Genomic DNA, 23,201 nt, shown 5'->3' with positions numbered 1-23,201 from the left:
TGTGTCTCGCGTTCTCTAGTGGTAAAATAATGTTAACGACGCTCATGTGGGAGAGTTGTTCCACAGAATGAAATTTACGCAGCCTGCTACCGACTACCAAGATCAGGGCTTGCGTTGCAATTAGTAAGCATTGAAGAAGGCTCACTCAGCCTTCAAGAAAACCCAAATGGGATTGGGGATGTAGCTCAGTTAATAGACGGATTATCATGCAGGGAAACCTTGGTTCTAGTTTGGCATGTATAGTGATTAGCTGTGGGCTGGCTTCCCGCTGCCCTATACCCCAAAATAATTACACGGAAACTGTATTCTTTTAAACACCACCTGGCCCATTATTTTCAGCCTCTTTCTCACATCTTGACTAACCCATATCTAATAATCTTTGTAACACCATGAGTGGTGTCTTACCGGGGAAGATTCAGCATGTCTGACCTGGTGGCTTGCTCCATCGCATCTGGCTTCTCTCTGAGGAGAGGCACAGCGGTCTGCCTAACTTAAGAGAGGCATGGCATCTGACTGATCCTTCTACCTCACTTCCTCTTCCTGTTCTGTCTACTCCACCCACCTAAGGGGCGGTCTATCAAATGGGCCAGGCAGTTTCTTTATTAGCCAATGAAATCAACTCAAACAGAAGACTCTCCCACATCATTTCCCCCTTTTCTGTTTAAACAATAAAAGAAAGGCTTTAACTTTAACATAGTAAAATTACATATAACAAAATAGTTATCAAGTAAGAATTAGTTACAATACTTATATCCATTTTATCTTTTATCATAACAAAGGAAAACTTTAACTATCTATCCATTCTTCAACTCCATCAAAGACTCCAGAAGGATATAATATTACCTAAGTAAATAAGAAGTAAGCAACTTACAAAACTCTAGAAATGACAGAGACATCTCGCTGCCTGGACAGTCACCCAAAGTTCCTCTGTACCGTTGGGGCATCCATCTTCGGCCTTCAGGCCCATAGTTTCCAGCAGACATTTCCATAAAGCAAGAAATTTCAAAGACAGTTCAGTCACTTTTTGCTGTGTCCTGCAGAATGTCTTGCAGACTCTTTCATGAATCAGGAATCCTGAAAGATCATCTCACTTTTAGGCAAGTTCAGCAGTCCTCTCTCTGAGGGTTCTCTATGTCCAGTTTATGCAATAGTCCAGGCAAGAGCAGTTTCTTGCCCAAATGGCTATCAAACTCAATAAGGATCCTCTTTGATGCCCATCTTCCTCTTGAAGTAGATTGGTGCTGCCAGGAGCAGACATGTCTCATTGTCATGAAAAACCCTAAGTTATTAAGACATTTAAAATGCAATATTCTGTAGTCTTTGGAAGATATGAAGTATGCCTATCTAACTGAAATATATCTCTATATATCTAGAAAATCTAACTAACATGACTACAAGCTTAACTATTATCAATGATTATTCATTAGCAACCTATATTTCCTAATTATACATTACATTTTTAAATGAACTACACAATCACAATACCTTAATCGTTATTAGAAATACATATACATATAACAAAATAGACCTTAAATTTCTATCAATAAGGCAAAATTTATACCAATGTAAATTATTCATATCTATATCATCTCCCCCTTTAAATGTAAAAGAACATTTATAAACAATATTTGGGAATATGGACGTAGTTATTTCTCTCCAAACTGCTTCCTGCTGAATGGGGACGCTGTTAATCAGATCTTTCATGGTGTAACCTGTGTGCCAGGTTCATCTCAGTCATCAGTTGGGTGAAGTAATTTTCTGAAGGTGTTCACAGCAACCTTTCAGGAAGGCGTGGTCTATCATACCATATTGGGATAGAAGCAATCCAACGGGTCTCATTTTCTGTAAAAATAAAAGAAGAATCTCTTTTCCAAAGTATCATATCCTTAGATCCAAATTCTGAAGTCAATGTATTTTCAAAATATCTATCTTGGATTAGTTCAGCAGCATTTATAAACAAATATCTTTTAGCAGCTGTTGCTCCTTCCTCAGCATTCAAACAATTCAAAGAGAGCACAATAGCATATAGTATCAAGATTCTCTGTGTATTTTCCATCTTTGTGCAGCTTTATTTTAACCTCTATTTCGTTTATTTTTACTTTTATTTTTTGAGACAGGTTCTCTTTATATCTTTGTCCTGGAATAACTCTTTAGACCAGGCTGTCCTTGAACTCACAGAGATCCACTGTCTTTGCTTCCCAAGTGCTGGGGATTAAAGGTGTGTGCTACCACACCGTGAACTCCTGGAGATCTGCCTGTCTCTGCCTCCCAGGCATTCGGATTAAAGGCGTGTGTTACCACACCTTGAAGTCACAGAGGTCAATCCACTTCTGCCCCTTGAAATCACAGAGGTCAATCTACCTTTGCCTCTCAAGTGTTGGGATGAAAGGTGTGTACTACCACACCCAACTGTTTCCTTTTTTTTTTTCTTAAGAACTTTAACTTTTAGCCTGCATATATTTCCAACACATTGTAAACCATTTTGACGTTTTCTTCGACTTTGAATCTTTCTTTTACTGTATATCTCTCTTTTTCTGACTATATGAGTCTTTAATTTACCAAACAATATCAGTAGGACTAAAGCCGTGGCTTTGACAGCTAGATCCAGCCCATTCCTTAGCTTTCCAGCCTCATGGCAGAGGTACCGGCTATAGCCTTGTTTATCACCACAACTCTGTGGCGGTTCAAGGTCCCTGCCAGCAAGCAAGCTGCAACAGTGTTAAACAACACTCAAAAGCTCCATAGTCAGGACCGCCTGCTTGAAAGAGTCAGAGTTTGCCCTGGTGGGACGGCCCAGACAGCTGGCATTTTAAAACGGCACAGCTTTTTTCCTGCTACGGCTGAAAACTGAAAAACAAACATTCAGCTTTTCATCAACACCATTTAAGTGTTTCGTGGCAGGACCTCTTAAAAGAGCTGCAAGATTTTGCAGCTAAAGCTGAGTCAGGAAGCCTCTCTTAGATGAGAGTGCTTTCTTACCTCTAGCAAGCAAAGCCAAACCTGAGAAATAGCTGCTACCAAGAAAACATGCTTTACTCTATTCTTTCCCAAGCTTTCTCAGGCTTTCTGTGGATTCAATTATCCACGTGGGCGCCATTCTGGTGCGTTGGCCAGGAATCGAACCCGGGTCAACTGCTTGGAAGGCAGCTATGCTCTGACACCCCCCTTAAAAAAGCAGCTGAAGGAATCCAGCAATGAACCAGGGTTCCCCTGTGTTTGAACTCACCATCCTAAGTTCTTTGGCCAAGCGTTGCATTATTCACTTACGGGCTATAAGTAGCGTGCCTCTCCATAGGCTCCTGGCCAGGACAGGCAGCGTCAGTTGCTTCCTGTGTGAGAATGTCCCTTTTCCCCACTCTGCTAGGGTCCTCTGACCAAACTTTCTGTGTCTCGCGTTCTCTAGTGGTAAAATAATGTTAACGACGCTCATGTGGGAGAGTTGTTCCACAGAATGAAATTTACGCAGCCTGCTACCGACTACCAAGATCAGGGCTTGCGTTGCAATTAGTAAGCATTGAAGAAGGCTCACTCAGCCTTCAAGAAAACCCAAATGGGATTGGGAATGTAGCTCAGTTAATAGACGGATTATCATGCAGGGAAACCTTGGTTCTAGTTTGGCATGAACCAGCCCCGTGTTGATAATCCTAATACTTAGGAAGTTAGGTAAGAGAATCAAGAGTTCGAGGCTATCCTTGACTACTTAGCGCTTTTGAAGCCAACTTGGGCTACATGAGACCCCATCTTTACAAAAACAAAAAAGAGAAGAAAAACAACAAAAAAAAATTGTGCCAAGAGAAAAGCATTCCAATCCTAACAGAAGAGATCCCTAACAGCTATTCTGTATCCTTTAAAAAAAACTTAATTATTTTATGTGTATGAGTACTTTGCCTGTGTGTGTGCAAGTGCACTGTCTCTGTGAACTGCCCATGGAGTCCCAAAGACGGCACCAGATCTCCTGAAACTGGTTACAGACTGTCTTAACATCTATTTGGTTGCTGGGAGCCAAACCAGGGTCCTCTCTGCAAGAGCAGCCTGTGCCCTTAACCACCAGCTGCCTCTCTGGCTCCTACCCTGTACCCTCCCTGCTGCAATAGGACTTTTTTTTCCTTAGAGCAGAAAAATTTCAACCTCAATGGTCAGCAGAATCACCTGTGGGATTCTAGAAAAGAAAGCTTTTGTGGAGCAACTGAATCATGGACCGGAGAAGGCAACCCAGGCAAGGACCCTGGTCCTATGAGTGGAGCATTCCTTAGACTGTGAAGCAAGCACGCGCGCGCACACACACACACGTGCACACACGCACGCCCCAGTGCCAGGACAAAGCAGTTGCCCCATGAGTCTACTGTGCGGTCCAGCTGGGTTATCTGCATGTCTCCATCTCTTGTGTGTCTAGCACTGTGATTTTGGAATATTCCTCAGCCAACAATTTCTTCTGAGGAGCTGCTGCCACTCCTGAGGTTGGAGGGAGATAACTCCACCCCTAAATCTAAGTAACTGTAACTGGGTTACAGTAGATCTGTAACCCAGGCCTGGCTATATAGGATCTTCTAACCTAGGAGCTTCTGTTTCCTATGGTGACTGAATTGAGATGGACATGTGCCACAAACCAGGCCAATGAAGATAACTCTGGGACTTTCTCTTGAACTCCTGAGGAAGAATCCTCCTTCTTTGGTAGATACAAAGCCAATGGAATGTGAGCCTCAGGACTGGAGAGCCTGCCTGAGGATGGAGCCAGTGGAAGGTGGAGGGCGATCAGAGAAAAGAACCTTTCCTACCCTGAGTTAGGTCTGGGATTCTATCTGGATCTTCAGCTCCACAGTGCATTCCCTTCTCGCTTCGTGAAACCAAATCTCCTCAGTTTCTATCCTTACTGTAGCAACACATCCTTCTCAGCTGCAGCGAGGCCTCTGGTGTAGCTGCCCCCGCCCCTCTGAGGAACTTACAGCGGGTAGAAACAAGCCTGGACTCTGAGGAGAAGAAGAAGAAGAAGGAAGCACTTCCTTAGCAAGCAGCATTGAGGGACTTAAGAGGTCCAAAGGAGTTAGATATTGCAAGGGTCGTGTAACTTGGTGACTCTAGTACCTGGGAGACAGAGGCAGGAGGACTGCTAAGATTTCAAGTCACTAGGTTGGGCCACCTAAGACTCTGTCTCAAGCTGGGCCATGGTAGCTTTTAATCCCAGCACTCAGGAGGCAGAGGCAGGCGGATCTCTGTGAGCACGAGGTCAGCCTGGTCTACAAGAGCTAGTTCCAGGACAGGGTCTAAAGCTGCAGAGAAACCCTGTCTCAGGGGAAAAGAAGAAGAAGAAAGAGGAAAGAGAAGAAGAAGAGGAGGAGGAGGAGGAGGAGGAGGTAGAGGAGGAAGAAGAGGAAGAGGGGGAGGAGAAGAAGAGGAGGAGGAAGAGGAGGAAGAGGGGGAGGAGGAGAAGAGAAGGAGGAGGAGGAGGAGGAGAAAGTTAGGTAGACAGGGACAGCGGAAAGATGATGGAGAAGAAAGAACATCCCAAGGACTGTACTGTACAGTGGGAAGTGAGACGCTCTTAGGCCCAGCTGACAGTGGGGTGGCCAGAGGGCCCACATCTAATTTTTCTGGTGAAGAGGATGCCAGGAAGTTCAAGCATGGTCTGGAATACAAAGGGCAAGGAGCCAAGTCACAGATTGGGCCTATGAGGAATAGCAACCCAGCAACTCAGATGGAAAAGTGTCCCAAGGCCTACAAGAAGGTAGACTGCATGGGCCTGCAGAGATGCTGGACCCCTAGGAATGCTCGGGATAACCTGGATTCTTGCTAGGGCCAGATCTGCTGTCTGCCATGCTCTAAAAATAGAGAGGAGAGGGAGGACCTGGTCACTGGTCTCCAGTAGAGAGCCAGTGGGCCATCTACTCTGTCAACCAAAGGCCAAGCAAGCGAGCTCAGCTCTCAGAGGAAACAAACCCCTTTTTCCATCCCCACTTCCTCTTCCCAGAGCTAGGCTGCGTCAGCACCCACGTGTGCTGCTCAGGCCGTGGTTTGCCGCTTCTGTGGCTAGCCTAGTGCTCAGGAAGTGACTCTTTTGGGTTCTGTCTGGGTTGCCTGTCACACTTTCCGATGGCTAAGGGGCCCCAACCGAAACCCAGACAACTTGACCCGGAATGTTCCTGGGTACAGCTTTTCTTCCACCTATGGAGGCCTTTGAGAGATGAGAAGCCGCTTGGAGAGGCCACAGATGAGGTGGGAAGGAAGTAGGGGACAAAAAAACAGGGACACGAGAGAGAAGAGGATTATCCCAGAATGAGAAGTCACATCCCCTCGTCTATAACCCTGAGACCTCAGCTAGGTGGGAAGGCCATGCAGAGTGGTACTGAGGCCTGAAACAGACAGGTTGATGGTCTGAGAGGGCCCCTGAGGGGCTGCAGCGAGACTTAGTGGTAGAGCGCTTTCCTAGTACATTTGATTCCCCAGGTTAAATCCCCAGAAACACACCAGACAGACATAGACATACACTCACACACACCCACACACAGACTCACATATACACATATACTCACACACACGAACACATGTACTCACACATGTACACAGAGACACACACAAACACAGGTAAACAGATGAACAGACAAACAAACATGATCTAGGCCTTGTAGAAAAGAGACCAAGAGGAATTTGGCACCAGGTTCAGGATTGCCTAAGGCAGTTGTGGTGTGGGTAGCTTGATTCAAGTCCTCAGAGCCCTAAGTAGTGATGAGCAGACAGAGTTAGGTTAGTCTTAAAACGGAAGCCACTGAGGCATGGAGAATTGGAGGAGGTGGCACAGTCTGTCCTGAAGGAGGTTTGTCGAGGGAGGAGGGAGTTGACTCTATAGACAGGCTCTCAGGAGCTTTCCTGCCCCAGGGTGCCCTGCAGAGACTGAGGGAGGCTCTGACCTGTGCTGCACAGCCCCTCTGCCGGATCTGAGCTGGATCTGAGCCGGTGAGGACACGGGACTCAGAGGACAACCCATCCTGTGCTGTTTTCTCTGCTCTCCCCACCCCCAGCTGAGTGTTCAGCAAAGCCAGCCGGCTGCAGAAATCTCTGGAAGCTCTCCGGGCAGGAGAGGGAGGGGAATGTTACATAAGAGCCCTACTGGTGTGCAGGAAGTCGAAAGCAGCCTTTAGATTCAAAAAGCAGGGTTTCCACCCAGCCCAGAAAGGCAGGAATAGAAACGGGTTATTTCTGGCCCCTCACCACCGCCCAGCGCCAGGCTGCTCAGCTTCTTGGTGGGTAAGCATGGATTCTGCAGACCTGGCAGGAGGAATGGGGGGAGGAGACAGGCACCTTCTGGGGTTACCTGATTGGGAACTGTCCTCAGTTACTCCCATCCTAACAAACCCGGGAATGCCAAGGACACAGTGGTGTCAGTGTGTGCTTCCGCCGGCTGTCCTTAATCTCTGGGTGCATTGTCCATGCCCACCCCTCCCAGCACACATTTGCTGTGGGACGTCTCTGGTTAGTGCTACCCAGCGTTTGTCTTCACAGGGCTTTGTGGGGTAGGTCTCATTGTTAGCCCCAGTTCATTGATGGGGAGGCAGAGAGGCAGGGAGGTGTGCAGAGAGGCAGCGAGGTCACAGAATTGAACCAGGATTCTCTTCAAGATGGTCTGACTTCTGAACCCTTTGCCTAAACTTTGACTTACACCAAGATCTGCTCTCTGGGGTCCCAGAATGAATCCGAGAAGCTCTCTCTCTCTCTCTGCAGTTCTTGAGTAAGGGGGGAACAAGAGACAAACAAACAGGTCACTTCTATCACGTCATATTTACTGACCAAACATCGCGTCTGTTCTATGATTAAAGGAGTTTAGGAGACTCCTGCAACCCTGCTCTTGCTGCTTCACAGCCTAGCCTAGCGGAGACAGACAGGCAGAGGATCCACGGCAAGCTGGGAGGTTACGGCAGGAGGGTCAGGAGCTCAAGGTCATCCTCAATTACAAAGGGAATTTCAGACTAGTTTAGGAATCCCAAGGCTCAGTTTCCTTCCCATCTAGGTGCAGAGGGTCATCATGGCAGTATGCCTGCCTTGAAGCTGACCTTGGACTCAGGGTAAAATTCTTGCCTAAATAGAACTCATGAGGATCAGTGATCGATTCCTAACATTGTCAAAAAATTAATTGTCTGGAAAGTAGAGACAGGCAGATCTTTGTGAGTTCAAGACCAGCCTGGTCTACATAGTCAGTTCCAAGACAGCCAGAACTATGAAGAGATACCCTGTCTCTGTACACATAAAATTTCCCATTTTTACCTCTTAATTCATATTTATGACCCAGGGCTGTTAATTACATACACTGTCCACATTGTCCACTTCAGAACTTTTTAATCCTTCCAGACAGAATCCTTCCATGACCATTAATCAAGTGCTCTCTGTCCCCTCCTCCCAACCCTGGCTAACTCTGTCTATGTTCTTGACTCCTCTTGGAACCTCAGATAAGGCAAACACACTGCAGTCTTTGGTGTCATATTTATCTGGGACTTGGCATGATGTTTTTATGAACTGTTCTTTCTTTTTTTTCTATTCTTTCTTTTCTCTTTTTTTGAGACAGGGTTTTTCTGTGTAGCCCTGGCTGTCCTGGAACTTGCTTTGTAGACCAGGCTGTCCTCTAAACTCAGAGATCTGCCTGCCTCTGCCTCCCAAGTGCTGAGATGAAAAGCCTGTGCTCCCACACCAGGCTTCTGTAGACTGTTCCTATTGTAGCTTTCCTGTATGACGATCAAGTCATGCACCATGTCATGTAGAGTTCACATTTTGTGTGTCCACTTATGTTAATGTGGGAGGTTTCCATATCAATTATTATTTTTGTCTTATGTACGTGAGTGAATGTTTTGCCTGCATGTTTGCCTGTGCACCATGTGTGTGCCTGTGCCTCGGGAGGTCAGAAGAGGGCATCCCAGCTTCTCTGGAAATGGAGTGACAGATAGTTGTGAGCCACCATGAGCATGCTAGGGATTGAACTCACATTCCCAAAAACTCAACAAGTGCTCTTAACCACTGAGCTATCTCTCTAGCCCCTTCTTTTTGTTTGTTTGTTTGTTTGTTGACTACTTTGAATTAGGCTGCTGAAAACTTTGGTGTCCCAGTGTGGTGGGTTCAGAATTATTATCCTATGGTGACAGCCATATGGTGTAGGTGACAGCCTGTGTCTACCTGTGCTTCTCTAGATAGGTGACAGCCTGTGTCTACCTGTGCCTCTCTGGATAGGCTTTGTTGTCTTGAGACAGGTGTCACTAAAGAGCTCAGCCTAGATTTGGGCCCACAATCCCCTGCTTCTAACTGCGGAGCACTGTTCTAGGTGCTCTACACTGCCACACCTGCTGTTCCAGGTAGCTCTTATCCCCGCCTCCCTCAGCCATGCCCACATACTCCCTGAGGGCCCGCTGAGTGGCTCCGGGTGGTTAGCTTTAGGAGTGAGGTGACAAAGGTTCCAGGCTCTTCTCCTGGACTCTGGGCATGTGTGCCAACATCTCCAAGCCCAGGCCCAGGCTGCTTTCCCTGGTAACATCCACGCTGTCTCACTTCTTCTCTCCCAGGCTAAATATGGAGTGTGAAACTGCTCTTCTTCCCGATTTAGCATTTGAATTAAAGCGAGAACTGCGTGTGGCTGAGAGGCCGCCTCCCATCTGTGTGCGAGAAAGGGCACTAAGGAAAAGGGCTGCCAGCAGGAAGGGCAGATGTGGCAGCGGCCTGGAGGGGACACCTGGCAGCCATCTGAGCTGAGAGTTGTGCACTTGTAGGAGCAGACCTAGGGAAGCAGGAGAGCCAGGAAGCTTAGGCAGAAAGAAGCGCCATGCACTGATGTGAGAGGCCATGGCTTTTGCCGAGCAGAGTCAGGAGGGTGGCCGTGGGTTGGAGCAAGACCTCTCTTTGTCTGCAATTCTCCCCTCTCTCCCTCCTCTTTTTACCCTTCATGCTGGAGACCAACCAGATGCCAGTGGCCTGGGCCAGAGACATCTGGTCACATGATCACTTTTATTTTGTTCGTGTGTATTGTTTTGTTGTGAGAAGAGTCTTCTGTGTGGTCCTGCCTAGCCTGGACCTCATATAGACCAGGCTGGCTTCAGCTGGGAGTGATTCTTCTACCTCTACTTCCTGAGGGCTTGGGTTACAGGTGTTCCCTACTATCCCCACTCATGAAGATCCTCCTGCTCAGGCCACTCAGAAAGAAAGGAGACCTAGCAGGCCCAAGGTGGACAGGGAACTATAGTAGGATCGGGATGGCATCACGGGAAATCAATCAGGAGAGGTCTCTGCTTGTTTCAGCCGAAGCCTCCTCCTCAGGGTGAAGTTAATCGCTCACAATCTTCCTCTTGCTAAAACCGAGTCATGGTTTTGGCTCAGATGGGAACGGGTGGAAATCTCAGCCTAAGAGAAACCTCTTGCTGGCAATGTGAAAGGCTATCTGGAGGGTCATGCCCCTGCCAGGCACAGCTGCCAGGCACAGCTGCCAGGCACAGCTGAGGGATGCTGGTGTAAAACTCGCCATCAATATTTCAGGCAACATAATTTATTGATCACTCATCTGGCTGGGACAAAAGGAGAGGATAATTCATCAGGGATACAGGGCCACTAGGGTCAGTTGGAGGGAAAGGTCAGAGAAAGGTAGGTCACCAAGGTGGCATCTCTGGAGGCCAGACCCTGCCAGACCCTGCAAGACTTGGGGATTTTAGGAGGTGCATATGTGTGTGTGTGCGTGTGTGTGCATGTGTGTGTGTGGTGTGTGTGTGTGCGTGCGCGTGTGTGTGGTGTGTGCATGTGTGTGCATGTGTGTGTGGTGTGCGTGTGTGTGTGGTGTGTGTGGGGGGGTAGGGGGGTGGTGGGTGGGTAGGCGTTTTGTTCTCTCTCCCAACTTCACAATATCCTTGATGAGAATAATGGAAAAGGCCAGGGGTCAGAGAAGCCTAGGGCAGGCCTGAGATGTCACCGTGGCCAGGTCCAGGGACACATCAACTCTGGAAATCTTTCCCCACAAACCCCAACTCTGCCCCTTGCCTCTCCTGACCCTGAAATCCATTTCACTAGGTGTCTCTCAGATGCTGGTTTGGAAACCCAGGTTAGGCCCCTCCTGGAAGAAGCCTGACATTGCCTCCTGCACCCAGAGCAGTGCAAGACCCTTCCCAGAAGGTTTCATTCTCTGTGTCTTGTCTGTCCACCTCCAGTTCTGAGTGGCGGGTGTGCACACAGTCTGGTTTCGGGCCGAGGTTGCTGAAGAGCCCACAGCTGTTCTGTCTACTCTCAAAGATGCGTTCTCCCCAGTTAGTCTCCCCTTGCGTGGAGCAGAGTATGAGGCTTTCTGGTTTCCAGGCCATGAGCCATTGGAGATTAGTCTCTGCTTGGTGATGGACTCTCACACTGGGAGGGAGCTGCGCCACCTAGTGGACCGTTTGACACCTTGCAGGCAGAGCTCCCACAGCCTATGCTTGGGTAAGATCCAAACGGAAGCCGCTGTCCAGCTCTCAGGACTGACTTGAGATGGCCGTTTTCTTCCTCGAGCCAGGCGTGAGACCCAGAACCGAGAAGAAATAACTTCTCGGTTATTATTCCCGGTAATGATCATGCACTCTCTGAATTTTAGGTTAGCAGGGAAACCAGCAGGGTCTTTCGACCCGGAAACATGTTTCTGTCACCCGGGATGCCACAGATTAGGCAGGTCACTGTTTAGGGTCCCAAGTCCCTCCCTCCTCTGTTAGCATTGCTTTCTTGTAGGCTGAGCAAGGCTGCACTTAGCTCTGCTAATCACGTTAGAGCTGGCACAGGCTCGAGGGAGCTGCTGGCTTTCCTCTGACGTCAGGGCCTGGAAATCCCATTTTAAGCAGGTTCTTGGGAGGTTGGGACACCCACAAAAAGGGAGGAGGAGTCAGATAAAGCAGCTTCAGGCCTGAGGCCATCGTAGATTGGAACATAGTCCTGGAGGGTTGCCTAATGTTCCCAGGAGCCTGGACGTGTGATGTAGCACTAGACCCCACCCATCAAAGGCTGATGAGGACCCATGCAGTTAGTGCCCTCCACCTAGCTCTAATGGACGTCTTTTGTACGCCTCTAGCCTGAAAAGATCTGAGGGAGAGGAGCGAGGGCAGGTAGACCTAGGGAATGAGGGGACGGCATGAGGTCACCCAGACCCAGGGTGCCCCACCAGTCAACCTTCTCCTAAAAGGCTTTCCAACTATTGTCACTCTCCATCTCCCCTCCCCTCCCCTGCACCACAGGAAGCAGGCCCTGTGCCTAGTTCTGGAAGCCTGAAGGTTTCCATGGCAACAGAACAAGGAGCTTGGAAATCTGAACATCTTCCTTTTGACACAAAAAAGCCCAGATGTATATGTAGAGTCTGTTCATGCGGAATCTTGGTCTCCTAACTACCACTGTGTGTGTGTGAGTGTGTATGTGTGCATGCGTGCACACACGCGATATGTAGCAAATGCAATTTGTACAGAATACCTAACCCGTTTTTCTGGTTATACGGTACGTGCTAGCATGGTACTACCTTCTGGGGATCTTCTAGACTGAGTCTCTTTTTTGACTGGTACCTTCCTCTCCTTTCCAATTAAAAAAATAAAAAGCTGAATTCCTCAATGGCTGTGCTGGCCAGCTTTTATGTCATCTTGACACAGGCTAGGGTCATCTGAGACGAGGAAACCCTGAGGAATTGCCTCCATCAGATAAGCAAGTCTGTGGTGCATCTTTTTCTTTCTTTTTTTTTTTAATTTTATTTATTATGTACACAATGTTCTGTTTGTGTGGATGCCTGCAGGCCAGAAGAGGGCGCCAGACCTCATTACAGATGGTTGTGAGCCACCATGCGGTTGCTGGGAATTGAACTCAGGACCTTTGGAAGAGCAGACAATGCTCTTAACCACTGAGCCATCTCTCCAGCCCCTTTTTTTTCTTTTTTTAAGAGATTGTCAGATTTTTTTTTAAAAAGATTCATTTATTAAGTATACAATGTTCTGCCTGCATGCCAGAAGAGGGCACCAGATTTCATTATAAATGGTTATCAGCCACCATGCAGTTGCTGGGACTTGAACTCAGGACCTCTGGAAGAGCAGCCAGTGCTCTTAACCTCTGAGCCATCTCTCCAGTCCCATGGTGCATTTTCTTAACTGATGACAGATGTGGGACAGCTCAGTTCCCTGTGGCCAGTACCGCCCCTGAGATGATTCTAGGTAGTACAGGAATGTGGCTGGAGGACCCACAGGAGCCAGCCGGTGAGCAGCGTTCCTCCACAGCCTCTGCTCTGGTTCCTGCTCTAACTTTCCTCCGTGATGGAGTGGGCCCCAGGAGTTGTCCACTGAAATAAAGCCTTTCCTCCACAAGCTGCTTTGGGTCATGGTGTTTATCACAGCAATAGAAACACAAATTAAACAGGGCCAGCGGTGAAAGGAAAGCCCTCAGAGGGCTTGATGAGAGGATTCTGGGGGAAAAGATCCTCTGTTGGTTTTTTTGTTTTTTCAAGACAGGGTTTCTCTGTGCGGTTATGGCTGTCTTGGAGCTTGCTCTGTAGACCAGGCTGGTCTCGAACTCAGAGATCTGCCTGCCTTTGTTCCCCAAGTGCTGGGACTAAAGGCTTGCGCCACCACCACCTGGCATAAGAGCCCTCTTATGTTCTCACATCTCAGTTCCGGAGGGCACACACATCCTGGTCCTCCAGGGCTACCACCTCAGCCAAGCCGCCTCTTCCCACACCTCATAGACTCCTTTCCTAGAACCCACAATCATGCAGGGCCCTGCCTTCTCTGACTCCACACTAAACTCTGGTCCCAGGATTTGGTGCCCCAGTATTTGTCTGTCCCCAAGACCGACAGACCTGGTTTGTCCACAAAACTTCCTTTGCTTCTTTCTCTTCCCTCACCCTACTCCCGCAGTCCTGGACTTTTCTGCCCCATCTACAGCTCTGTTTAACAGCAGCCTATCTTATTCTCTCCCCTGGGCACCTTGCTGGGTCCTTGTCCCTAGAGTTAACATATGAGGGGATCTGAGATTCTGGGGTGTAAAACAACTTATGGGGTTAAGAACCCTTAACTAGTTTCCCTGTGTTCTTCTGGCCTTTTTCGATCCCCCTCACAGCCGAGTCTTCTCAGTGGGGCCTCTACAGGCTTGGTGGGGCAAGAATAACGCAGAGGCCATAATGAAGGAGGTGGCAGAGTTTAATTTATTGGCTCATCCAGTGGGCACTATGGGATCAGGAGCCGCTCAGCTCCTCTTCCTTCTTCACAGATTCCACTTGGCCCTAAGTGAAGCTAGCAGTCCCAGGGCCAGGGGTGGGGTCCAGGTTGGTTCTGACAGGAGTATGCTTGGCACAGGAAGGGAACCCCATGGCAAGGTAGGATGGGTCCCCTTGACAGAAGAGGAGCCAGCTTGGCAGGACCTCCATAGTGGGCCCTAGGAGTGGAGGAGTCCAGCCTAAACCAAGGATGGAAGGGTAGGGAACAGTCCCTTGGAGCCTCATTCTGTCAAAGGTTCCGAGACCAGCAGGGGTGGATAAAGACCAGGGCTGAACCTCGCCAGCAAGCACGGCCTTGGGATCCCACCTCTTTCTGGTGGTATGGAGAGCAGACAGCCCTACAGTTACGGTTCTGGCAAGGCCGTGTCTTCACTCAGAGCTGGGCCTGAGCAACCCCCTCCCCACTTCTTCCCTTTCTCAAGGTGCCTTAAGGCCCCCTCCTTGGTCTCTCTGGACAGTGGCCACTACCCCTGTTGAAGGGAGAGCGGTGGAGGCATGGCAGGCCTCACAGAGGGGGATGGCCATGGTCTTCAGCAAGGCACTGGATGGGCGGGGCGGGGCGGGGCTAGAGCAGCCGGAGAGCGCCGCTGGCCGGGAAGCCCCCACATCCTCAAGGGCTCAGTCACCATCAGCTTCCGGCCTCAACCCTACAACTGTGCCTCCCTCCTCTCTGCCCAGCCCCCTCTGGAGGAGTGTCCACGGGAAGGAGGCACTAGAAACAGCCATCTAGGGGGTTCTCGGGTCCGGCTCACTGTGGAGGAGGGGCTAGGGCTGCAGCTCCCCCCAGTGCTTGCTATTGGCCTACAGCTGCAAGGGTGGGGGGAGGCGGGGCCTCAAGCGGAGTCCCCTCCTCCAGAACTCTTCTTCTTGGGTCGGGTCTTCAACGTCTTGGAAGCCACCGGCTATGGAGAGAGGATGATGGGGCTCATCCTGGTCCCACTCCATCGTCCCAGTTTCCCCAGGCCATGGCCTATGTTCTCACCTCAGCTTTGGGGACTTTTTTGATTGATTTGGTCCTCCTGGGTGCCTTGTCTCCCAGGTCATCTTCTGAGGTCTCTGTCCGGGAATCTGCCTGGCTTGTGCTGGACCTTACATTCAGGGCAGGGTCATCTCCTAGTTTGTGTGTGTGGTGGGGGAGAATAAAGGCTCAGGCGTCTGTCTGGTCTTTTCAGCTCTGTCCTATTTCCCCCAGCCCGGGGCCTGCCATTACCTAAGTCCTCAATAGTGTCCAGGAGCCCCCCAGGGCCAGGTCGGAGGCGGCCATCTGGCCCCTGTAGTGGCAATGCATCCTCATCTCGAATGAGAGTCAGGTCCTGCATGCTGAAGCTCCGGAGCTTTTCGGAGAGCACCCCCTGGCCCTAGGGTCACCACCACGCACCAAGAGAGCAGGAGGGAGGGGCGGGGTGGAGAGAGAGGTTACCATAGTGTTGGGTACCCTTTGTCCAGATGAGGAAACTGACCAGACAGTAGAAGAAACAAGGCTGGAGCCTGGATCCGCACAACCCAAAGTCTCCAAGGCCTGAGGACACGGGAATGAACCCACCCCCGTCTCACCTTGGCAGCAGCTGTGACTGCGGCATTGGCAGCCAGATTCAGGCCCCGCTTGCCCACCCGCATCATGGTCTCATAGCTCTTGTCTCGGGCTTGTGTGATATATTCGTCGATCTCCTGCGGGGATGGGAGACTGAGAGGTAAGGCTGCAGGCAGGCAAGTTACCTTTGTTCACATCTGTGCAAAGACATGGCCCGACCCAGGAAGCTGGGCTCTACAAGGTTACCGCAGGCTCTGGCCACCCCCGGGGAAATGTATGTGGCTGCAGGCACGGGAATGCCTCAGCTAGGTCAGGCTGGGAAGAGTTGAAGGTGGGGACGAACCTTTTCCTTGTTGGACAGCGTTGGATGCACGAACTTGCGGTAGAGAACGCTGGAGCCCTTGGTGTAAGGGGACAGCAGCCATATCACAAAAGCAATCTTGAGCTCAAAGTAGAAGGGGAACCTGTTGGGAGGACAGAGGCGCGTGAGTTAGGGGATCCTGGATCGAGTAGCATCGACCCCGAACAGTTCCCCGCTAGTGCTCTGGGGCCATAGGTTTCCAAGAGGACTGGAAGGGTGGATGCTAAACTGAGACTCCATGTGGGAAGGTAAGAAGTGACCCCAATCCGGGCGGCGGTGGCGCACGCCTTTAATCCAGCACTCAGGAGGCAGAGGCAGGCGGATCTCTGTGAGTTCGAGGCCAGCTTGGTCTACAGAGAGAGTTCTAGGATAGGTAGGACTACACAAATTTCTCTGTGTCAGAGAGAGAGGAGGCAGGAGAGGGGGAGAGAGAGAGAGAGAGGAGAGAGAGCGCGCTGGAGAGATGGCTCAGAGGTTCAATTCCCAGCAACCACATGGCAGCTTACAACCATCTATAATGAGATCTGATGCCCTCTTCTGGCCTGCAGTTATACATTCAGGCAGAACACTATACACAATAAATAATTTAAAAGAAAAGAAAGAAAGAGAAAGAAAGAGCGACCCCAATTGGGTACATGCCTATAATCCCTGTACTTGGCAAGGTGGTCACAAATTTGTGGCCACTCTGGGCTACCTAAGACCCTATCTCAAAATAAACCACAAACCAAAGACATGGGATATATTCCCCAATCTCAGGCAGCTGGGAAGGATCGTGAGTTCAGGTCATTTTCAGCTATACAGGGAGTTCAGGGTCAACCTGTCTCAAAAAAGAAAACAAAGCAAAAAGCAAAAAGAGACCCCAGAAGGAATTTCCCCAGCAAGCAGCTCTCCTTCCTGTGTGCTGAGGGATGTCACCTGTCTTCCAGGTTCTCGCCCTCCTTCCATGATGAGGACCGGGATGGTATCTGGATCTTGATCCTTGCTGCCATGACATGACCCCTACCCCCTTTTTTCTTCTTTTTTTTCAGTATCGGCCTCAGATGTGCTCAGCTCTCTACCATTGAGTTTTTTCATGTATGTGTGTGTGCGCGCGCGCTTGCGCAGACCAGATGTCAGCCTTGGGTACTGTTAGCCAGCCCTGGTATCCATCTTTCTGCTTCCCTGAGCTGGGATTACAAGCATTCACCATCACTGCCTTTTAAACATGGGTTCTGCATGGCAAGGTTCACACACTAAGCCATCTCTCTAGCCCTTCAGTATTTTTAGCTAAGAACTGTTTGAGAGGTATTCTCACTGCGTCCACACTGCGTTCACACTAGCAGCGGACGCCAGCATCAAGTGCCCTTCGCATCACTGACAGGCACTCGGTCCTTTGCCTTCTGAGTACCGCTCTCCATTTCCCCCAGGCTTTTACTCCCAGGCCCCAACCTCCCGCAAGTCTTCGACATCTCACAAAGCCCTCATCAAAGCCCTCTCCTTCACTTGTGCCCAGGGAATCTAGACTTACCACCCAGAGTCTTTTAACAAATTTCCAAATTACCTTCTCTCTACTGAAACTATAGCTGGTGAATACATTATCTACAAATGAAATGATAGTTTGTCTTCCAATCTTTACATTTTCTTTGCCTCTTATTTAAAAATGTTTTGTGAAGTCAAGGACAACTTTATTAGAGCGTAGAAGGAAAGCAAACAAACAATCCCAGGGCAGGCAAGCTTTCCATTCAGCAACTTCCGGGAAGAGGAGGACGGAAGCAAGGAAAAGAAGCAAGGTCAGACGCGTGGCTGACAAGCTGTCACGTGGGGGAGAGAGGGGAAGGGAGCCCTCTGTTGGGGAAGGAAGGTCCAAGTATTAAGGAGAGCATGTTTAGAAAAGAGATGGGCCAGGCTGTTGTGGCGCACAACTTTAATCCCAGCCCTTGGGAAGCAGAGACAGGCAGATCTCTGTGAGTTCGAGGCCAACCTGGTCTACAGAGTGAGTTCCAGGACAGCCAGGGCTACACAGAGAAACCCTGCCTTGAAAAACAAACAAAAAGAAAAGAAAAGAAAAGAAAGCAAGAAAGAAAGAAGAAAAGAGGCCATCAGTGGCTAAGAGCATAGGCTGCTTTCGCATAGGACCTGGGTTCAGTTCCCAGCACCCACGTGGCGGCTCACAACTGTCTGTGCTCCATTTCCAGGCGATCTGACACCCTCTTCTGACCTCCACTGGCACCAGGCACACAGGTGGTGCACAGACATACATGCAGGCCAAACACCCATACACATAAAACAAACATTTTTTTTTTAAAGAGAAAGTTGGACATAGTGGTGCATTATACACCTATAATTATAGCATTTCAGAGACTGGGGATCACTGAATTTCTGAGGCCAATTTGGGCTACATAAAGGGTTCCAGGCTACCCAGGTAGAAATAAATAGTGAAACTATCTGGGGGAGAGAGAGAAAAAGGAAAGGAGGGAGGGAGGGACAAAAAGAGGAGAAAAAAATTATGCTTTTTTTTTTTTTTGGTTTTTCGAGATAGGGTTTCTCTGTGGCTTTGGAGCCTGTCCTGGAACTAGCTCTTGTAGACCAGGCTGGCCTCAAACTCAGAGATCGGCCTGCCTCTGCCTCCCGAGTGCTGGGATTAAAGGTGTGCATTACCACCACCTAGATGCTATTGCCTTTCTAAAAGATCTTAACCATGGGGGCAGGAGGGATGGCTCGTTGGTTAAAAGCACTGGCTGCTCTTCCACAGGTTTTGAGTTCAATTCCCAGCATCCACAAGGTGGCTCACAGCTATCTGCAATGAGATCTGGTGTCCTCTTCTGGCCTGCAGGCATACATGTAGACAGAACACTATACATAATAAATAAATTTTAAAAAAATCTTACTCATGTGTGATATGTGCATGAGCACACGTGTGTGTGTTGGGTGCAGGCTTCTGCACAGTGCACATGTGGGGGTCAGAAGACAGTATCTGGGGCTGCTTCTCTCCTTCCACTCTTACCTGGCTTGCAGGGATCAAACTCAGGTCATCAGGCTTATGTGGCCAGAGCTTTGCTGATGAGCCACCTTTCTGCCCCCTGCACTGAGATTACGTAGGCCAGGCTGGGATACCTTATGGTCCCCAGGGATTACAGGTGATTCAAATTCCATGTACTGTCCTCTTCAAGAGGAGCGTGCTCATGCAGTAACACGTCCCTGTAACACTCCTGTACTTTAGGCCCATTAGCGCAATGCCTTGGAAATATGAGCATCCAGTGTCCCACACACAGGGAAGACAAGGCTTAGGAAACAGCCATCTGTCTACAGTCCCAACAAGGACAAAGGAGTGGACACAAAATCAGCGAATTCCACTGTGGTGCTATGGCTGTCACCAGAAATGAGGACAGTCTGACAAGCTTCTGGGCTAGGGTAGCCTCGGCTGTCCCGGAACTCGCTATGTAGATTCACCTGCCTCTGCCTCCCAGGTGCTGGGATTCAAGGCATGGACCACCATGCCCGGCTTGCTATATCTGTTCTTATTCTGCTGATATCAGGCCTTAAGTACAGTATTAAGGACACTCAGGGGCTGCTGGAAGTTGGAGTAACTCTAGCCTGGGTCTCAACCTTCTGCCTATCTGTCTGGCTTCTACAGGGAAGAGTCTGGGTCCTGAGACACAAGGAGCAGCCAGTGGACCTCACCATGACAGTATGATATCCGTTAGTGTCTCTGCTGTGGTGAAGAAGGCGAAGACAATCCAGTACATCATCCATTTTACCTGGGGGACAAAGGACAGCATTAAATGGGGCCTAGGCCTGAGGGTATCTAAACACCAAGGTCCCCGGCTGCCTGAATACCAGCTCTGAACACCCGGGCTAAGCCAAGGAAACCCAGGACCCCATGTTGCTGCCTGCTTTCTACTGAAGTCCTGGGAGAAAGTCCCCAGGACCTTTGTCTAGGTGGAGAATAGGGAACATCCCAGAACCACTTTTGCTCAGGGTTTCGTTGGATAGCATGGCACGAAGCCATAGTCTCCCCCCACCTGTAATGTGACAAAATGCCCCGCCCCCCGTTTGTTAAATGTTGTTCACTTACATATTCCTTCACGTTTTTGGTCTTCACGGCCTTGTAGGAAGAGTAGGCTGGGTACAGGGTGCCAAAGATGAGCCTAGGGAGGCAGGCATGGTTACTGGGCCCTCCTCCCTCCCAGCTCTGCATCAGCCCTTGGGGGCGGGGGGCTAAGGCGCAAAGGAACAGAGCTCCGAAGAAGCATCAGCGGGCTGAGGAGCTCTAGTAAAGAACTAAGGTCAGAGCAGTAAAGACTCCAAGGTCACATCCAGCCCTTTCCCTAGACCCAGAGGCTAGAGGATCCAAAGTGGTCCTTTCAGCCAGAATCCTTGGCGATGCACAAACATGCTTTGGGAGTTAAGGGGTCTGGTCACTGCCATGAGATGTCTTCCTTCTTGGCCTAATGCCCACTCAACCCATCTGTTCATACTCTCCACTTCCTTGTCTCAGAGACAGGCTGGGTAGAACCAATTCTCCAAGAGAACCTAACATCACCTAACAGCACCCAACCTGGCAGTCAGAACTATTGTGATCTTGGGACCAGAGGGCACAGGTTCAGGAGGTCCTGAAAGAGACAAAGAGGCTTATGGTCTGAGATCAGGTACAGTTAAGGCCCTGTCTGAGCATCCCACTGTAGATTACAGAAAGAACATCAGTGGGGGTGGGGTGGGAGTTTGCCCAGGCCAGGAGAGAACCAATTATTCGGAATGCCAAGCGGAGAGATAAGGCCTCTAGCGGGTGGGAAGAGGAAACCCCAATGGGCTGAGAGGAAACCAGGACACAGGCCTGTGACAGACAACACTGACTGGGAAGAAGGGTGGGGTTTCTGGTATGCCAGTCCTGATGGAGGCTGAGGGGCAGAACCTGAACTAGAGGAAGGGTTGGCTCTGAAGCCCGGCCCCTTCAAGTGTGGGTGTTGCCAAGATGGGGCACTTGCTGCCCGTGCTGATGCTGGATAGTGGGACAGAATCCTCAAGGCCAACATTTAGGCTTGCATGTGTTTGCGGGAGGGAGGTATTTCTTCCTGTATCCGGGGGAGGTGCCAGGGCCATAGCTCCACAATGTGACCGTTACAATGTGTCTGGGATCAAGGCTACCGAATGTTTTCCCAATCCTAGGCAGATAATAGACATCCATCCTGTTACCTCCCCACGCTGTCCTCGGCTTCCAGGCCCAGACTTCCTCCCTGGATGCCTAGGGCAGGTGTCTTCATCCAGCCTCTAGCTGGGGAAGCAGGAGGGAAGGTCTGAAAGCTTTGGGATCTGAGCTCTGGAATGATGAGGCCCCTGTCATGCTCCCCAGTCTTACTCTCTTCCCGAGGGAAAGGAAAGTCTTGTATGCTGGGCTAGACTGCTCAGTGGGGGAGGGGATGTGCCCGCCTCCCCTTATAAATCAGTAGCTGCTCAGCCTCTAGGATGGGGGAGGGCGCAGGAGCAAGGCAATTAAGAATAAACGGGTTTTAAAAATAATATGGGTGAGGTCTCTGGGAAACCAGGCCTGTATACTCCCGTAAGGCTGCTCCCCTTCCAGTCTTCGGTCTCACATCTCTGTCTCTGAGGACACCACATAGGGACCCTGGGCTAATCCGTCCCAGACTCGAATACCGCGCCCTCCATCACCGGCCCCCCTCATCCCCCACCGGGCGAGCCCCGCTACCGCCTCGGCACTCACACCACCAGGCGAGAGATGATCCAGGACACCATGGCGGGGCGGGGACCCTGCCCGGGCGAGGATGCCGCTGCCCGAAGCCGGCGGTGGAGGCAGCAGGAGCTGCAGTTAGCAGCGGCAGCCGCTGTAGGGTCAGCAGAGCGCGGAGTTGCCGCCGTTAAAGGGGAGGTTCCTGCCGCAGCAGCGGGCCGTGGGCGGTGGCGGCTCTTAAAGGGGAGGCCGCGGTGTCGGCGCGCCCCCCCAGCACCTGCTGTGGCTGGGCATGCGCCTTCACCCTCAGTGCCCAGCCTGCCTCTATATCGCTAGCTCATTTTCTTTGAGCTTCAAGGTGGAGGCCAAGCTCCCGGCGGGGACCCTTTTGGTTCCATCCTTTTGACATTAGCTTCGGCCCACCTCCGGCCCTGCCCACATCAGGTTGAAGGCCTCGAGATCCCACCAGGAGCAACAGCTGCTTTTTAGTGCTTAACAGGCTGGCCCTGTGCTTAGAGCTTTGTATGTTATTCCACTGCATCCTCAAAACTACCCTATAAGGCAGAAGTTATAGTTAATCCTCATTTTGAAGGTGGATGTTATTGGTTTTCACTGCTATGCTGAGGGTCACAAAACCACTAAGTCATACTTGTTACGATATAAAACCAAGTTTATTTTACAGGCTACAAGCTCCAAACACCCACCACCAAACTCTCCTCCCCCATTACAGGCTCCAGGACGTCCACCTGGGCTCCCGGGCCAGGAGTAGCTGCAGCTGTCCACTCCAGTTCTCATCAATAACCGCCAATTCCCAGGTAAAAGGGAATTTGTTCACATGGTTTAATCGGACTTTTGGGTAGTAAATTGTGCTAGGGTTAGGGATATGTGAAATTTAATTTCATGGGGAGGGGATAGGAGTGAGAGGAGTGAGTCTCAAGTCAGTGAAAAGTCCAGAGACCTCAGCGCCACCCCCATCAGAAAGTACAATTGGTAGTGGATGTCCTATTTCTGAAGACATTTATATCCAGAATGTAGGCTAGCGCGCCTCCTGATTTTCACCAAAGCAACTACATTCCAAAGCAGCCCCCTCCACTGCCCTCCTTCCCTGTCCCATTTTACAGCTGCTATATCCTGGCATCTTTGTGTTGAGGTATAATCCTTTTGGTGGATGACACTATTAAAATGTCCCGACCAGGCTTAAGGGCACGCTCAGAGTTCTGTATTTCAAAGACTCATATTCAAACCTAGCAGCCTTGAAAAACACAAATAGTCTATTTCTAGCTTGATAATTATGTTTCCAGGCTCAAATGCTTTGGAAGGTGTTTTCAGAGAAGCAGGCCTCTGATGATGCCTCTTGCTTTTCTGTACAACTTCCTTCCCAAAAGACCTCTTTTAACTAGAATGTAGTCTGTCCTTACCCAGC

At 49.9% G+C, this 23,201-nt stretch overlaps 1 protein-coding gene and 1 long non-coding RNA gene across 5 annotated transcripts; one reads left to right on the top strand and one right to left on the bottom strand.

Annotated features, from left to right (window-relative positions):
- Window positions 1–7,077: 7,077 nt before the first annotated feature.
- LOC119815769 lies at window positions 7,078–20,501 on the top strand. 3 transcript variants are annotated; one of them, XR_005285571.1, is made up of 3 exons: window positions 7,078–7,235; window positions 15,668–15,912; window positions 19,727–20,501. It is a non-coding gene; the product is annotated as an uncharacterized LOC119815769 (long non-coding RNA). The 3 variants fall into 3 exon arrangements; XR_005285572.1 differs by having other exon boundaries at window positions 7,078–7,239; XR_005285573.1 differs by lacking the exon at window positions 19,727–20,501 and adding an exon at window positions 17,040–17,721.
- On the bottom strand, window positions 14,127–22,315 carry Reep2 (receptor accessory protein 2). Of its 2 annotated transcripts, XM_038332059.1 has the most exons (8): window positions 21,812–22,315; window positions 20,168–20,240; window positions 19,774–19,850; window positions 16,096–16,216; window positions 15,776–15,889; window positions 15,432–15,579; window positions 15,204–15,334; window positions 14,127–15,123 (listed from the first exon to the last, which is right to left on the bottom strand). In XM_038332059.1, the coding sequence occupies exons 1-8, from the start codon at window positions 21,841–21,843 to the stop codon at window positions 15,055–15,057; spliced, it is 765 nt and encodes a 254-aa protein (XP_038187987.1). In that variant the 5' UTR covers window positions 21,844–22,315; the 3' UTR covers window positions 14,127–15,054. The 2 variants fall into 2 exon arrangements, with proteins under 2 accessions (XP_038187987.1, XP_038187986.1); XM_038332058.1 differs by lacking the exon at window positions 21,812–22,315 and having other exon boundaries at window positions 20,168–21,782.
- Between the last annotated feature and the right edge of the window lie 886 nt (window positions 22,316–23,201).

The sequence above is a fragment of the Arvicola amphibius genome, chromosome 5 (assembly GCF_903992535.2).
Source record: "Arvicola amphibius chromosome 5, mArvAmp1.2, whole genome shotgun sequence".
In the NCBI taxonomy this organism is placed as follows: domain Eukaryota; kingdom Metazoa; phylum Chordata; class Mammalia; order Rodentia; family Cricetidae; genus Arvicola; species Arvicola amphibius.
This window is presented reverse-complemented; position numbering and strand designations above follow the sequence as displayed.

What these genes read in the sequence shown, in the direction of transcription:
- Reep2 (XM_038332058.1), bottom strand. Translation starts at nt 20,290, where the DNA reads ATGCAGAGCTGGGAGGGAGGAGGGCCCAGTAACCATGCCTGCCTCCCT. An exon ending in GGACACTATTGAGGACTTAG is followed by an intron (nt 15,335 to 15,431) that starts GTAATGGCAGGC and finishes CACACAAACTAG; the next exon opens with GAGATGACCCTGCCCTGAAT. An exon ending in AAAAAGTCCCCAAAGCTGAG is followed by an intron (nt 15,124 to 15,203) that starts GTGAGAACATAG and finishes CTCTCTCCATAG; the next exon opens with CCGGTGGCTTCCAAGACGTT.